We start from the raw sequence: 16,056 nt of genomic DNA, 5'->3' as shown, positions 1-16,056 counted from the left end.
CGCCCTGTCGCGACAGCGGCGAGGCATTGTGGGGCTTGTAGTGCGCGGCCGTGGTCGGGTGGGTGGGCGCGGCAGTCGGCGCAGCGGGGCCATCTTCGGCGGCCGGGTTGGGCCAGCGCTGTCCGGCCCCGCGCCCGGCGCCCCGCTCCGATGGCACCGCGGCCCCTCGGCCCCTTGGTGCTGGCGCTGGGCGGCGCCGCGGCCGTGCTGGGCTCGGTGCTCTTCGTCCTCTGGAAGGTCTATTGCGGCCGAGGACGGGAGCGCCGCTGCGACAGCGCCGAGGCCTGGTGGGGCGCCGAGCCCGGCCGCCTCCCCGAGTGGGACGAGTGGGACGTGAGTGCGGGGCAAAGCGGGCTGTGCAGCGACCCCCTCCACGGGGGGAGGGGGCGCCCCGGGAGCTCCGAGGACAGCGGGCTCTGCAGCGGGGGTGGGGCACCGAGCGGCCGCTGCAAGCACGCACGCATGGGCCGGCGCGGGTGGGCGCGCCTAGCGGACATGCGGAGTCCCGGCGCCGAGTGGGCATTTGTCCGTGGGGGGGTAGCGGCAGCCCAGTTGAGACGCGATCGGACTCGCCCGGGCAAGGGGCGTGGCAAGGGGGCGTGTTTGTGGGCGTGGATTTATAGGGCGTGGTTTCGTGGGTGTGGTTTGATTGGGCGTGACCCATGGGGGTGTGGTTTGATTGGGCGTCACTTCATAAGGGGCGTGGTTTTGACTGGGCGTGACTTGTAGGCGTGGCTTGTCTGGGCGTGACTCTATGGGTGTGGCCTTACTTGTGGGCGTGGCTTTATATATGGGCGTGGTTAGCGCTTGCGCAGTGCACGCGGGGGCCGGCGCGTGGTGAGAGGTCCTGGCGCTAGCGACCTCGTTCTCTCCAGGGGTAGCCACAGTGGGGGGAGAGGGACCCTGGGGCGACGCCGCGGACTGGCTTATGAGTCACGCGAGGTCACACAGGCGAAGGCAGAGGACGGCATGGCAAAGGGTCAGGACTCCCCAGATCGCGCTTGGGTCCTGGTCCCCCACACCGGACCCCCCCTCCCGGCCCTGCAGGGGTGGATCGAGGGCGGTGATGTTGGGGCTGCGGGGCGCGCTCCGGGAGGGGGCCGGCTGCAGCCAGCCTCCCCTGTGCCCCGCAGCCCGAGGACGAGGAGGATGAGGAGCCGGCGCTGGAGGAACTGGAGCAACGCGAGGTGCTGGTGCTGGGGCTGGACGGTTCGGGCAAGACCACGTTCCTGCGCGTGCTGGCCGGGAAACCCCCGCTGGAAGGCCACGTCCCCACCTGGGGTTTCAACTCCGTGCGGCTGCCCACCAAGGACTTCGAGGTGGACCTGCTAGAGAGTGAGCAGAACCGAACCCTCCTCCCCGAAACACACACACACACACACACACACACACACACACACACACACACACACACACCACGAGTCCCCTGCACGCATGCGGATTGGAGCTAAACAGGATTCATCTAGTTTGGGTTTGGTTTGATTTGGGGGCGGGGAGGCACACTCTGCAGTGCTCAGGGCTTACTCCAGGTTCTGTGCATAGGAATCACTCCTGGTAGTGCTCGGGGGACCATACAGGATGCCGGGGAAGACAGCATCCAAGGCATGCAAGGCAAGAACGCCCTCCCCAACATTCTGTAGCTCTTGTCCTTCAGGTCTTTGAGCAATTCCCACGCCAGTCTGGGAGGCTAGAGGCAAATCCAGCCTAGAAGCTCCTTCCTGAGCCCGGATCTCTAACTCAGACCCCTGTCCCTCATCCTGCAGGTTTATCAATGGTCGCCTCGCCAACTGCTAAAGTTGTCCCCATACTGAGCAGTTGCTTGCGTGGGGTTTCTTGATAAACTCCTCCTGACGATTTCATAAAGCTAGAAGCAGTATTCTGTACAAGAGAGAGTCCAACAGCCCACACTTTGCTTAATCCTATCTAAATTCCCAGGGAGTTTCTTGCTTTTCAGCTTTTCAACAAACTTTTCTATCTGTTTTTCTTTTGTTTGTTTTGTTTAGGAGCCACACTCGGCTGTGCAGGGTGAGGCAAGGGGGTGGGGGGGAGTAGCCTTATGGGGTGCTGGAGATAGAACTCAGGTCTGCCATGTACAAGGCAAACGCCCGACCTGCTGTACTATCACACTAGTTCAAACTTTTCTGTCTTAAGAAAAAAAAAAAAATCCAGCAAGTTACCGTATTTCACTGTGTAATCGCGCAGTTCTATACCCAATATGTTGTTTTGTTTTTCTCTCCCCAAAATGGTAGGGAGGGTGACAATTTTGGGGAGATTGTAACAGGGTTATAGGGCTGGAGAGACAGTAAATGGTCTAAGACTCTGGCATTGCACGTTTCTGACCTGGGTTCAATCCCCAGTTCCACATATAGTCATTTCAAACACCGCCAGGAGTGATCCCCGAGCACCAAGCTAGGAAGAAACCTTGAACACAGCTGGGTGTGGGCCAAAAACTGGAAAAAAATTTAATACAGATGAGAAGGTCAGAAGCCAAGCGTTGAACTGAAAAAAAGAAAACACAGGGCACAGATTACGCACTGGGCAACAATGACACGGTGAAATACGGTAAATCATTGATCGCTTTGCTTCGGTTTGCCCGCGGTGGCCCAGGTGTCCCCCTAAGCTGCTGTGTGACACTTTCTGCCTTGTTCTCTATCCTCTGCATCTTTGCTTATACTTTTGCATCCTTCTGGAAAGCCCTTCTTTACTGAAAAGGATAGTCTCTCTATAAACACCCCCCCCCCCCCCCCCGCGCCTTTTTTTTCATCACAGCAGGTAGGGCATTTGCCTTGCATGCCCCAGACCCGGCTGACCCGAGTTCAATACTTCTGCTTCTCTTGCAGAGCCCGGCAAGCTACCGAGAGTGTCTCACGGGCACAGCAAAGCCTGGCAAGCTACCTGTGACATATTCGGTATGCCAAACACAGTAACAAGTCTCACAATGGAGACGTTACTGGGCCTGCTGGAGTAAATCGGTGAACAACGCGAGGACAGTTGTTGTTGTAAATAGTTTTTGGGCTACACCTGAGGATGCTCAGGGCTCCCTCCTGGCTCAGGAATCACTTCTGGTGGTATTGGGGGATGGTGGTGGGACGCTATAGGATGCTGGGGATTGAGCAGTCTGGCTCATGAAGGGCAAGCACCCTCCCTGCTGTGCTCTCTCTCCGGTCTCCCCACTACCACCCGTGAGCCTTTCTCTACCCACCCCTCTTGCTCCCGCCCCTCACCAGGCTAGGTTCTGAGGACCCTCTGCTGTATTGGGGACTGTCACTCGGCCCACAGACTGGCCTGTGTCAATGCTGGCACCCATGTACGTAGGCTCTGGGAGGACTTTCTGAGCCCGTGATCGAAAGATCTGGTCCCAGGTTCTCAGGGATCCCTGGAGAGGTCTTAAGGATCCGGGTGAGAGGTCGGTCCTGGGATTCAAACCACAAAGCCTCAGGGAGGTCAATGGAAGTCAAAGGCTTAATGCCAGGGAGACGGCTCAGAGGGCAGAAGTAAATTATTTATTCATTTTTTTGCTTTTTTGGGTCACACCCAGTGATGCTCAGGGGTCACTCGTGGCTCTGCACTCAGGAATTACTCCTGGCAGTGCTTGGGGGACCATATGGGATGCCGAGGATTGAACCCAGGTCGGCCGCATGCAAGGCAAACACCCTACCCACTGTGCTATCGCTCCGGCCCCAGAAGTGCATGTCTTTGCAGCCTGGAGCCCCGGGTTCGATCCCCAGCCCACTAGTTTCCCTCAGCACTGCTAGGAGAAATTCCAGAGTCAGGAGCTGCTCAAAGCACTGCTGGGTATTTGCGCTGCCTCACCCTCTTCCCCCCCAAAAAAAAGTTAATTTTTTTTTAAACCCTAGTGCCCAGTTAAACGCTCACTGGTGAGTCAGACTGGGGCTCTCACTCTTGACCCCCCTGGGGACCCAGCTTCTCTAGTCTCAGGGATTGCTTCATACCAGCTAACCCTGGTGACATCTGTCCTTCCCTGTGGCAAATGTTTAGCGGTTGCCTAGGATCTGGTCTTTCAACAGACTTTCCTCGGGCCCCTGTCTTGCCAGGGACACGGAGGTCAAAGAGGGTTGCCGAGGGTGAGTGGAGGGCGCTGGGGGTCCGAGCAGCCCCAGTCCAGGCTTTTTAGCACAGGAGCAACACCCAGCTTGGGGGACTTCGGTGCTGAAGTCTGGCCCTGCTGCAGGATGGGACAGACACAGATCAAAGGCTCATCTGTTACAGGACCAGAAGGATGCTGGCCCTTGCAGGTGGCCCTGAGCCCCTGGTGTCGAAGATGCTTCTGCTTTCCTGCCAGCTTTGATTTTTGTTTCTTTTTTGGGTCACACACGGCAATGCACAGATGTTACTCCTGGCTCCTGCACTCAGAAATTACCCCTGGCGGTACTCAGGGGACCATATGGGATGCTGGGAATCGAACCCAGGTTGGCCACGCGCAAGGCAAATGCCCTACCCACTGTGCTATTACTCCAGGCCCTCCCTGCCAGCTTTGATCTCCCCACCACAGCCTCCCCCACCCCGCAGTGGTCTCCCACAAAGCCTGGCAGACAGACCCACCAGGAAAGGGCCCTTTACTCTTTTCTTTTGTGCTGGGGTGGGGAAGGGGGCGGTCTCAGGGCTGACTCCTGGCTGTGGGCTCAGGCATCACTCCTGGCAGTGTTCAGGGCACCCTGTGGGATGTTGGGGATCAAACCCAGGTTGGCCGTGTGCAAGGCAAGTGCCTTTTCTGCTGTCCTATCACTCTAGCCCCAAAGATTTCTTCTCTTTTTTTCTTTTCCTTTTTGGGTCACACCCAGCTCAGGTTCCTCCTGGCTCTGCACTCAGGAATTACTCCTGGCGCGGTGCTTGGGGGACCCTATGGGATGCTGGGGATCGAACCTGGGTTGGCCTCATGCAAGGCAAATGCCCTACCCACTGTACTATCGCTCCAGCCCCAAAGACTTCTTTTTTTTTTTCCTTTTTTTTGAGGGGGGTTTACTCCTGGCTCTGCACTTAGGGATCACTCCTGGCGGGTTCAGGGGACCCTATGGGATGCCAGGGATCGAGCTCCAGCAGGTTGCTTTCAAGGCAAGTGCCTTCCCCGTTGTCCTATTGCTCTGCCCATCCCCCCCCACACTCTTTATGTGTCTTTCCTGCTTTTTGGGCCACACCTGGTGGTGCTGGAGGCTTCCTCCTGGCTCGGCTCAGGGATGAATCCTGGCGCTGCCAGGAATCCCACCTGGGTTGGCTGCAAGGGAGACAACTGCCCTGTTGGCTGTTCTCTCTCTCTCTGACCCCTCAGTCTGGGATTTCCCTTTCATTCGGCCATGGGTTGATGGATCCCCCCAGGGGGTCCTGGTTAGCAGGGGCGGTGTGGGGGGAAGTGGGGGTCCTGCCTGCCTGGCTCGCCTCTGCATCCCCAGCACCCAGCTCAGCGCTTGGCACCTTGTAAGCACTCAGTGAGTACTTGGTGAGTGCCTGCTACGTGCCAAGCATTGTGCTGAGGGCAGAGGTCAGCGGCTCTCTCTCTGAAAGAACACTGAGGTCGAACCCGAGATGCTGGCATTTGGGGTGTTCCGCGGGGCACTGCAAAACCCAGGTTTTTTGGGGGAGGTAGGTAGGGTGGTCTGTGCCATTCCAAGGAGGGTACGTGACTGAAGGGACAGTGAGTCCCTGGCAGGTCCCCTGGCTTCTGGCTGTATCTCATTTTGTCTCCAGAAAGCAATCCAGGAGGAGGCTTAACTGAGCACCTACTACACCCCAGGAAGAGGCTTAACTAAGCACCTCCTACACCCGAATCCTGTAAAATGCTTTGTTTGCTACTACATGGTGCTGAAGGTGCTACTCCCAGCTCTGTACGCACTTTTTTTTTTCTTTGCTGCGGGGAGGGGGGGAACGGGGGTGTTGGCCCATTCTCCGCAGTGCTCAGGGGTGATGCCTGATTCTGCACTCAGGAATCACTCCTGGCAGGGATCAGGACCATATGGGATGCATTGCAAGGCAAGTGCCCTCCCCAGTATACTATCGTCCGGTCCATCTGTGCTCACTTCTGGGGTCAGAGAGGAACCGGGCTCATTTGCACACAAGGCAAGTGCCCTTCCCCCTTCCCCCATCCTCTGTCTCTTGACTCCTGTGAAAGGTTGTTTTTTTTTGGGGGGGGAAGGGGTTGGAGCTTAGAGGAACCCCACAGGACACTAGAATTGAACCTAAGCCCTATGGGAGAAAGACAAAGGGCTCTTTCCCCTCAGGACTCTTGCCCAGTCCCTCCAACTGCCCCCCACCACTGTGAAATGTTTCTGTCACCTAGTTCCTGCATTATTGTTTTTGATGTTGTGGTGTCGGTGATCGAACCCAGAGCCTCATCTTTGCAAGGCAAGTCCTCAGGCCCTGCCGACCAGCGCGGCCCCACCACCAAGTGCCCGGCCCCGCCCACGAACGATGACCACGCCCACCCGCGATGTGACCACGCCCACTTGGGCTCTGGCTCCGCCCACCCACGAGAAACACCTTGGGAATGGCTGTGGGGTGGGGGCGATTCTGGGCAGCTCTGAGTGGGGGGGCTCCTGCCTCTCCTCAGTCGGTGGCAGCGAGAACCTGCGCTTCTACTGGAAGGAGTTTGTGAACGAGGTGGACGTGCTGGTGTTCGTGGTGGATTCGGCCGATCGCCCGCGGCTTCCCTGGGCCCGGCAGGAGCTTCACAGGCTGCTGGACAAGGACCCCGACCTGCCCGTGGTTGTGGTGGCTAATAAGCAGGTGAGGGGGCGAGGCGTTGGGGGCCCAGGTCGGGTGGGAGTCTGGAAGCAGGGGCTGAGCTCTGGAGAAAAAACCTCAGCCCAGGAGCCTTGCTCTAAATTAGAGCCACCCAGAGGTCAGTCAAGGGATGCCCTGCAGAGACGGCCCAAGCCAGGAGCCGGGTCAAGGCGCTGGCCGTGCACATTAGGGTCCCTGTTTGCACACAGATGGTGCCATTTGGGTCCCTGAAACTCCATAGAGTTTGCCAAGCCCGGCCGGGAGGGGATCCTGAGCAGTGCTGGGTGTGGCCCCCAAGCCCAAAGAAACAGAGATAGATAATAGAAAGGTTAAGGTGCTTGGGGTGAGAGTGATGATACAATGGGCAGGGCGTTTGGTTCCATCCCCAGCATCCCATGCACTACCCTGAGCACCACCAGGCGTAAGCCCCAAGCAACGCAAGGTATGACCCCTTCCCCTCCACAAACAAACCCCTAAAATAGCGGGTGCTGATTATGGAGACCCTGCACCCAAGCAGCCCCTGCTAGGAGCCGGGACTTGGGTGTTCTGGCTGGAGTAAAATCACCGCCTCCCAGGTGAGCAGTGCAGCGAGCAGTCCCTGCAGGTCGGGATCGGAAATGCGCCCGTCCCCGTAGACTGCCCCCTGCTGGCGGCCTGGTGCTCTGTGCCTTCCCACCTGGTTCTGAGGTCTCTCCTGCTGCACTTGCCTTTCTGGCCTGACCTTGCCTCTGTGCAGGGACATGATTGTTATGTTTTTCCACCTGGATGGTGGGCAGCAGAGGGTGTTGGGGGAGGGGCTGGCTTCCAGTGGGGTCCCCGCTCAGCGGCTCTCCACGGCCCTCCCCGCCCCCCACCACAGGACCTGAGCGAGGCGGTCAGCATGGTGCAGCTGCAGCAGGAACTGGGTTTGCAGACTCTCGACAGCCAGCGCGAGGTCTTCCTGCTCGCCGCCAGCGTGGCCCCCGAGGGACCCGGCTTCGAGAACCCTGGCACCGTGCACATCTGGCGGCTGCTGCTGGAGCTGCTCTCCTAGGCTGCAACCAACCAGGGGCTGGAGCTACCACCACCACCAGACCAAGCCTCTCCGGGAGTCGGCTTTGCACGCAGAGCAGGGGTGGTGGTGCAAGCGCGCTGCCTCATTCCAGGCTGGCACTGGATGCAGCGTTCGGGGCAGGCCACCGCCTCCCCGGCTATCTGTGCAGCGAGCGCCCCCTGCAGGTCGGGATCGGAAACGCGCCCCCAAGACTGTCCCCTGCTGGCGACTTGGTGCTCTGCGCCTTCCCACCTTGATCTGCGGTCTCTCTTGCTGCACTGCCTTTCTGGCCTGACCTTGCCGCTGTGCGGGGATAGGATGATTGTCATGTTTTCCCATGCTGGAGCTGCAGTTCCCAGCCCCAAAGATCCTAAGTGCTGGGGCAACCCCAGGAGATGGGTTCGGGAGCTCCGTGAAGAAGTGCCACTAACCCCTGAACCTGGCTTCTCCGCTCCAGAATTGATTCACCTCCCCTCATCAGAAAGGCCCGCCCTGCCCGGCCGGGACCAGACAGGGCCGGTGTTCACCTTGGGGAAGCAGGGAGCCCAGGTACCCAAGATCACCACCCCGGTGGGTGTGAGATGGCTTGGAACTTTTTCTTTCATTCATCCAAGAACGGCGTTTGCAGCTCAACCTCTAAATCCCAGGACATTGAGAATGTCAGGATGTTCAGACGTTAAACATGGTCTGTGAAGGGTGGTTGCTGGCACCCCAAAGAGTCGTGTGCTCACCGAGCTCTATCTGTGGAGCCCTGCCCCCGGTGTAAGGAATTCTGAGCCTTCACCTGGAACCAGCTGGACCCGATGCTGTCTCTCTAGCAATCCTATTCCGAGAGAACGGCTACCCAGTCAAGAAATCCCCTGGCAGTGCTGCAACTGGATCAGCTGATGGGGCAGCCTGGGCCCATCCCCCTCTGCGCCAACATAATGGGACAGGATCTCTGGGGTCCCCTGGAGTCTTTCATCTACCCCCCCAAAAAGTTTATTGCTGTATCTACTTATTTATTTGAAAGATCCTCCCACCCACCCACTTTGGGCTTGTCTTTTTGTTGGACACATCCAGTGGTGCTCAGAGATCACTCCTGGTGGAGTTCGGGAAACCCTATGGAATGCCGGGCATAAAACCTGGATCAGCCACGTGCAAGGAAGGGCCCTCCCCGCTGTCCACTCTTTCCAGCTCCCCCTCCCTCTTTTTTTTTTTTTTTTGGTGATGCCAGGGGTGGATCCCAGGAACCTCTCCCACAGCATTTTGGGCCTGGAATTCATTCCCCAGTCGCTGGGTCCCTAGACATGCAGGGGCTGTAGACCAAGTCCTTCTTCTTGGAACTCCTGAGCTTCCACAGGAAGGAGGAATCTTTCTTTGGTTTGCTTTTGGCTCTTCAGTCAAAAAGAGATAATCCCGATGGCTGAACTTGGCTGCCACCTTTTTTCCTTTTTCAGCCCTAAGAAGTTCCAGAAACTTCTTTGGTTCCTAGGTATGAGAGATGGTCTAGTGGAGAAGCGGTCTGCTTTGCAAGTGGCTGACCCAGGCTCAGTCTCAGGTCCCCCCTTAGGGTCCCTTGGAGCCACTCCATGTGACCTTTGAGCACCGAGCCAGGAGTCTATTCGGGGTACCGATAGTGTGGCCTCAAAACCAAAGAGTCAAAAAGAAACTTCTTTGGTTTCTGTGTTTTGGGCTCCCACCTGATGCTCTAGGGAGCCACGTGGTATTGGGGATCAGACCTGACTGCTGAGGTCCTCCTAGCCCCAGAGTCCTGTCTTGTTCTCCAGTGTTGACTTTAGCAATCAGTTAAGTAGAAGGGGGAAAAGAATGCAAACCTATTCAGAAGCAGTGGTGCCAGGGACCCCCAAACCCGGCACATTTCCCAGCCTGGGACCCCACATGGGGCAGCCAGTCAGGGTGACATTGGCCAAGGGTGGCCCAGGCCGGTCTTGGAACAGCCCAAAGGCCCAGTGATCTTTTCCAGTTGCCCCGAATAGGGGTTCAGGAGCCCAGCAGACCCCCTGCACTTCTTTTCCAGCCTCAGGACTGGAAATGGGGGTCCTTTTCCAAGCGAGGCCCCTGAGCTCACCTAGGGGAAGTGGGGTGCTGTGCTCCCTGCCAGTGGCCATGCCCTCCCTGCTACCCAGGGCCTCCGAGGATGGCCGTGACCTTGACACTAGTGATAGTCCTTCCAGAATCGGCAACTTCTGCTCCCCACCTTCTCTGAGCCACTTCCGGTCCTGGGAGAGGCCAAGACAACCCACATGGTATGGATGGAGCAGGCAAGAGTATTTCTAGAGGCTACTGGCCCCGCCTCCCCAGAAGCCACTGGGTGCCCTTCTCCAGCAGGCAGGCTCCGAGCAGGGCTGGTTCAGTCCAGCCCCCAGAGGTGCTTAAGAAAATCTCAACTCCGTGTGCTGGAGTGATGCACAGACGGGAGGGCACTTGCTTTGCACTAGACCAACCTGAGTTCGATCCCCAACAACCCATACGATCCCCGGAGCACCACCTAGAGGAATTCTGAGCACAGCCGGGTGTAGCCCGAAAACCAAAACACAAAAAAGAATCTCAACTCCATGGTGCTGCTGAGAAACACCAGCTGCTCCCCCAAATGTTGCTCCCCACCTTTGTAAAACTGCCATTTGCCCAGGAGTCCTGTTCTCAGAGCCGGGGGACTTCGGGGGACAAGCCCGCCAAGGATCTGGAAGGAATGGGGGTTTGCAGCTCTGGGAGCACCTCCCCCGGGGAATATGGGGAGGGCTTCGACACGGAGAGTGGGCAGCTTCTCAGGCCACAAATAAACACATGAACTGGCTGTGGTGTCGCTGTGTGGAATGTGGGATGTCGGGGTGTGGCTAGAATGGGTCTTTTTTCTTTTTTTTTTTTTTTGCTTTTTGGGTCACACCTGGCGATACTCAGGGGTTACTCCGGGCTTTGCACTCAGGAATCACTCCTGGCGGTGCTCGGGGGACCATATGGGATGCTGGGAATCGAACCCGGGTCGGCCGCATGCAAGGCAAACACCCTACCTGCTGTGCTATTGCTCCAGACCCTAGAATGGGTGCTCTTTTAACAGCCCCGCAGCCCAGGGCAGTGGGGTCAGGGTGGGGTGGGATCAGTGCAGGAAATAAGCATGAGGAGTGGCCAGAGCACTAGTCCAGCGGGGAGGACGCCGGCCCTGCACGCAGCCGACCTGGGTTCAATTCCTGGCATCCCTGAGCACTTCCAGGAGTGATTCCTGAGCATTGCCAAGTGTGGCTTTAAATATAAAAAAGCGGGGGCTGGAGTGATAGCAAGGCGGGTAGGGAGTTTGCCTTGCACGTGTCCGACCTGGGTTCGATTCCCAGCATCCCAAAGGGTCCCCCAAGCACTTCTAGGAGTGATTCCTGAGTGCAGAGCCAGGAGTAACCCCTGAGCATTGCTGGGTGTTACCCAAAAAGAAAAAAATAAATAAATAAATAAATAAGCGGGCTGGAGCAATAGCACACTTGCCTTGCATGCGGCTGACCCGGGTTCGATTCCTGGCATCCCATAGGGTCCCCTGAGCAACACCAGGAGCAATGCTGAGTGGAGAAACAGCACTGCCAGGTGTAAGCCAAAAAAGACTAAATAAGATTTAAAAACAAAAAATAAAAAGGCTTTTTTTTTTTTTAGTGGGGGGTGAGGATAGGCGCCTAGTAGGGCCCACTCTTCAAAGCCACATTCCCAGCTTGGGTGGAGACTCTGGGATCCCAGGCAGGGCTCCTCTGACTGCAGCAATGCCAAGCCCAGAGCTGCTGAGGATCGGGGATGGGACTCGCTGTTAGACTCTGCCATAAGTGAGGCCCTGGGTTCGAACCCCAGCCAAGCAGAGAGAAAAAAAAAGTCCAAGGACCTAAAATAAAGCCTTGTTTTATTCTGTACATACAATCTTCAAAGCGTCCCTCCTTCCCTGCACCCCGCCCCCATGAGAACAAAAGGAGTCTCTGGGCCCCCAGAAAGGAGCTTTGTGGGTGGCAGCTAAGGTCCGACCGGGTGTGGCCCACCTCATCTGCTGCCACACCTCCTCCAGGATGCAAATCCTGGCTTATGACTGCTGGTGAGGCTGCTGCTGCTGCTTGGGTCGAGGGAGTGGTCTGAAGCAGGGAGTGAGGGGTGGGGCTTGGGGGTGAAGGCACTCCCCCCCCCTCAACCCCTCAACTCACTCCACCTCCATCTTCGTGTTCTGCAAGGACTCCTGGAAAGCCCGCCACTCGTCAGGGTAGAAACGCTTGTAGACATTGATCTTACTCCGAATCTGTTTGGGGGTGTCCTGGTAGTAATTCTTCTCATCGCGGGCCATGGCCTGGGAAAGGGAAGGCGGCAGATGAGCTCTGAATGAAATGGGGCAAGCACCTGCGGAGGACGCCTCACCAACCCCCCTCCGCCCCGATCTGCTCCCCAAAGAATCTCTGATCTCGGAAGGGATGCTGGCAGCTGAGTTATCCCAGGAAGGAGGCCCAGCTGGAGGCCCGGCCCCACCCACCCTGCCCACCCACATGCAGGCCCCAGGGCCCCGCCCACTCACATGCAGCTCCAGAGCCCCGCCCATCCACATCCAGCTCCCACCACCGCCCCAGTAAACATCCCAGCTTCAGGACTGATCTCAGAGAGGCTGGGGAGTTGCCAGCAGCTGCTCTTCCCAGCTCTGAAGCCCCCAAAACGAGCAGCCACATACGTGGCACCCCCAAAACCTCACTGAACTGATGACAGCCCAGGAGGAAGAACTTAGACGCGAACACTGAGTAGATGCTCAGAAGCCCAGCTTGCACCTAAGCGCACCTAAGCGCTCAGGAAATTCTCAGGCCACGGCTCTAGCAACGTCATTTACGAGAGCGTGTTGGAATAAGCAATATAAAGTAAATTAATTAGTGCCTGCTAAGGGAGCTGGCTGGGGGGTGGGTGGGAAACTAGGGATACTGATGGAGGGAAGGTCACACGGGTGCTGGAATATAGAATACCTGAAACAACTGTGCTGTGAACAACTTTGTAAATCGTGATGCTTAAAGAAAATTTTTGGTTTTTAAGAAAAAGGAAATATGGGGGCTGGAGAATAGTGCAATGCAGAAGGCGTTTGTCTTGCACATGGCCGACCCAGGCTCGATCCCCGTCATCCCATATGGTCACTCAAGTGATTCTTGAGTGCAGAGCCAGGAGTACTCCTGAGCATCGGCTACTTTGGGGCCAGAGAGACAGTACAGCAGGAAGGCCACTTGACTTGCACATGGCTGACGCTAGGTTCAATCCCCAACAACCTCACAGAGTCCCCGAAGTCCCGCCAGGAGTGACTCCTGAGTGCAGAGTCCAAAGTAAGCCCAGTGTGCCGCCGGGTGTGAAACTCGCAGCTAGGGTAGGGGAACTTTCACCAGGCTGAACTCTGCAGATTTGCAAGCAGGAGGTTTGTTTTTGTTTTTGTTTTTTGCAAGCAAGTTCCATCCACAACAGCACATGGTCCTCTGAGCACTGTCTGAGCCCTGGGCGCAGAAGCCTGCAGGGAAAGCCCTTGAGCATGGCCGGGCTATGATCTCATGAACCCAAACAAAAATCCCGAGGACGGAAAATCCTAATCAAGGAACACAGAAACATACAAGAATGGGTCTGGAGAGAGAGGCCAGCGGGGTGGGCGCTTGCCTTGCACGCAGCCCACCCGGGTTCGATCCTCGGTGATCTAGAGCACCGCCAGGTAAGCCGCCTCCCCCACCCCGCCCCCTAAAACCATACAATTAGCTCCAGTCTTATTCCAGACGCAGGTCAGGTCCCAGCATGGAAGTCAAATCACCCACAGCCAGGGCTCGGCTTTGGGGAGAACCCCCCCCCCCCGTGCCCGCCCCTCGAACTCCGGCTTCCTCCCGCATTTCCCTCAGGCCCTGCCCCTCACCTTGTAGTTCTCGCCGTGGTTCTCCACCATGTAGCGGACGTAGTCGATGAGGTCCCGAGACAGCGTGTCTCCTCTTTTCTCGGGAAGGCTGGCTTCAGCCTCCAGGTCTGGGGGAGAAGCCAGGGAGGGAGGCTTTATAAAGGGCTCAGTGGTCCTGTGCGACCAGCCCTGGCCCCGCCCCCAAAGCGGGAATGGGTGGGGCAGAAAGCCCAGTGATTGGCTGAGCTCGCGGGCCTCCACCAATCCAAAGCCAGAACCTTTTTCTCTCGCTTCCTGGAACACGCTCATCTGGGCAGTTATTGGCTATTGGAAAGGCTAGCACAGCAGGGCGGGCACTTGCCTTGCAAGTTTCAATCTCTTAGGGGCCTTGGGTCCCATCTCCGGCATCCTATAGGGTGCCTCAAGCCCGCTAGAAGAGTCCCCTGAGTGCAAAACCAGATCTAATGCCTGACCATCGCCTGCTGTGGCCCCAAATCAAAAACCAACAAAAAGGTTTCTGGTCCCTGGGGGCCCCAGATCTGCTCACAGCCCTCTGGCGCCTGTCTTGCCTTGCACCCCGGCGGATGGAGAGAGAGAACAGGGGCCCACAGGGTCCCAGCGCCTACCATTGAGAACATAGGGCTTCCGCACCAGCACCGCACTCTTCTCCACGCTGTCCACATCCATGGGCTTCACCTGCACAGATCCGAGTCCATGAGCAAGAGGAGGCCAAGGCAGGCCAGTTGGGGTAGAAGGAAAGTTCTAGAAGCTCCTGCCCACCCCAACACAACTGCATTTCTCAGAAGAATCCTGGCCCAACGTCGGTCACAGGGAAGAGACACAAAGAATTCAGGGCCTGTCCATGTCCTGGTTCCCAAGACAGCCACAGAAATCCTTTCTGTGCTCATCTGTCAAACAGGCACAACGAGGGTCAGAGAGGATGGACAGCGGCTAAGAAAGGACAGCTTGCCTTCCAGACAACTGACTGGGTACAACTACCGGCACAATCATAGCCTCTCTCGAGGCATGGCTGGGCAGAGCCAGGAGTAAATGCTGTGCCCAGCCGGGGTGGCCCCCCAAAACAAAAATAAACAAAAAAAGACACCGTGCTCCTGATGCTTCACTTTGCTGGGCCACACCCTAAATGAGAGCGCTCTCCATCTCACTCCCAGGCACTGTCAGTGCTGACTTTGTAGATGTCAGATCTTAATTCTGTGTCGATTTGTGCCAGGGCACCAGCAGGAAGGAATAGGCAATGTGAAAGAGGGCAGGGGAGTCACAAAACCCACTGCTCAGATTTCAAAGCACCCCACAGCACACTGGCACCACGGGGGTGTTTAGGAAGGAGCTAAACCCGATCCTGGCCTCCAATGAGACAGTCAGACAAAAAAGTGATAAATTGATCACCAGGCCCAGTGAGGGCAGGGATAGGACAGGGGAAGGAGTGATTCCTGAGTGGAGAGTCCCGAGTAAATCTAGGTATGGCCCCCAAAACAAAAACCCAAAATACAAACTAACAGATCAATCAGATAAAATAGATTGAGGAAGAAAGCAGATACCTGACTTGAGACTATGCTTTCTGATATTAGTGGTCCAGACAGAAGGTAGTCATGGAAAAGCCTCCGACCATTGGAACAGGATGTAAAGGAACATAAAGCGCGTGCGTGCCTGCATGTGTGCGTGCGTGCGCGTGTGTGTCCCACCAGATAAATATCTTAAACTCCATCCTAATTAGATAAATCAAGGGCAGAAAAAATTAAAAACTCAAAACACCAATGAGCAGGTAAGGATCCCCATCGGGTTCATTTCGCAGCAGACAAGTCAAGTGGAGCAAGCCGGGGTGGAGGAGGGGGTAGTTTGAACCCAGGTTCCGGGGACGGGAAAGGCTGGTTGAACCCAGGAACCGAGCCCACCCCGGGGCACCCCCATCCCGGTCATTTGCAGACTAGTGGGCGGAAGGGGGTGCAAACCCAGAAGGGCGCGAGGGAGGTCAGGGACTGATCAGTCGGGGGGGGTCCAGGCTGCGGATGGGATGCGGGGCGGGGTCCAAAGTCGGGGCGCCACCACGTCTGTTACCTTTCGCTTCAGGAGGGGAACAGCTTTATTGGGGTCCATGGCCAAACCCATCTCGGCCAGGTTCTGCCGCACCGATTTTCCGTGGTCCCAGGCATGTCGGATGTGGGAGCTACGGCAGGAGCGAGAGATGACACCAGCGTCACCCACCGTCGGGCCAGGGGCGCCGGAACCCCACAGACTCCCGAACCCCGGGCTCCCTCACCACTCGATCCGCGGCGCCGCCTTCCGTTTCGCATTCCGGTGCAGGCGCTTTCGATTGACATTGTAACCGAACTTCTGCCTCCGAGTTTTTCCCTTGGCCTTGGGCATCGCGCGGTGCAACACACAGACAGCTCAAGATAGCCCTCCGCGGGTC

General features: G+C 57.1%; 2 protein-coding genes across 2 annotated transcripts; one reads left to right on the top strand and one right to left on the bottom strand.

The window, feature by feature from the left end:
• Positions 1-59: 59 nt before the first annotated feature.
• Positions 60-7,774, top strand: ARL10 (ADP ribosylation factor like GTPase 10). Its single transcript, XM_056113134.1, has 4 exons — positions 60-333; positions 1,134-1,335; positions 6,563-6,738; positions 7,595-7,774. Exons 1-4 carry the CDS (start codon positions 151-153, stop codon positions 7,766-7,768), a joined length of 735 nt encoding a protein of 244 aa, XP_055969109.1. The 5' UTR covers positions 60-150; the 3' UTR covers positions 7,769-7,774.
• Positions 7,775-11,675: 3,901 nt separating this feature from the next.
• NOP16 (NOP16 nucleolar protein) lies at positions 11,676-16,051 on the bottom strand. Its single transcript, XM_056113137.1, has 5 exons — positions 15,904-16,051; positions 15,702-15,810; positions 14,252-14,321; positions 13,647-13,753; positions 11,676-12,074 (listed from the first exon to the last, which is right to left on the bottom strand). Exons 1-5 carry the CDS (start codon positions 16,008-16,010, stop codon positions 11,931-11,933), a joined length of 537 nt encoding a protein of 178 aa, XP_055969112.1. The 5' UTR covers positions 16,011-16,051; the 3' UTR covers positions 11,676-11,930.
• Positions 16,052-16,056: the final 5 nt, after the last annotated feature.

This window comes from Sorex fumeus, unplaced genomic scaffold, assembly GCF_029834395.1.
Source record: "Sorex fumeus unplaced genomic scaffold, SorFum_2.1 ptg000019l, whole genome shotgun sequence".
In the NCBI taxonomy this organism is placed as follows: domain Eukaryota; kingdom Metazoa; phylum Chordata; class Mammalia; order Eulipotyphla; family Soricidae; genus Sorex; species Sorex fumeus.
Note: the sequence above shows the minus strand (reverse complement) of the source record. Positions and strands in the feature narration are given on the sequence as shown.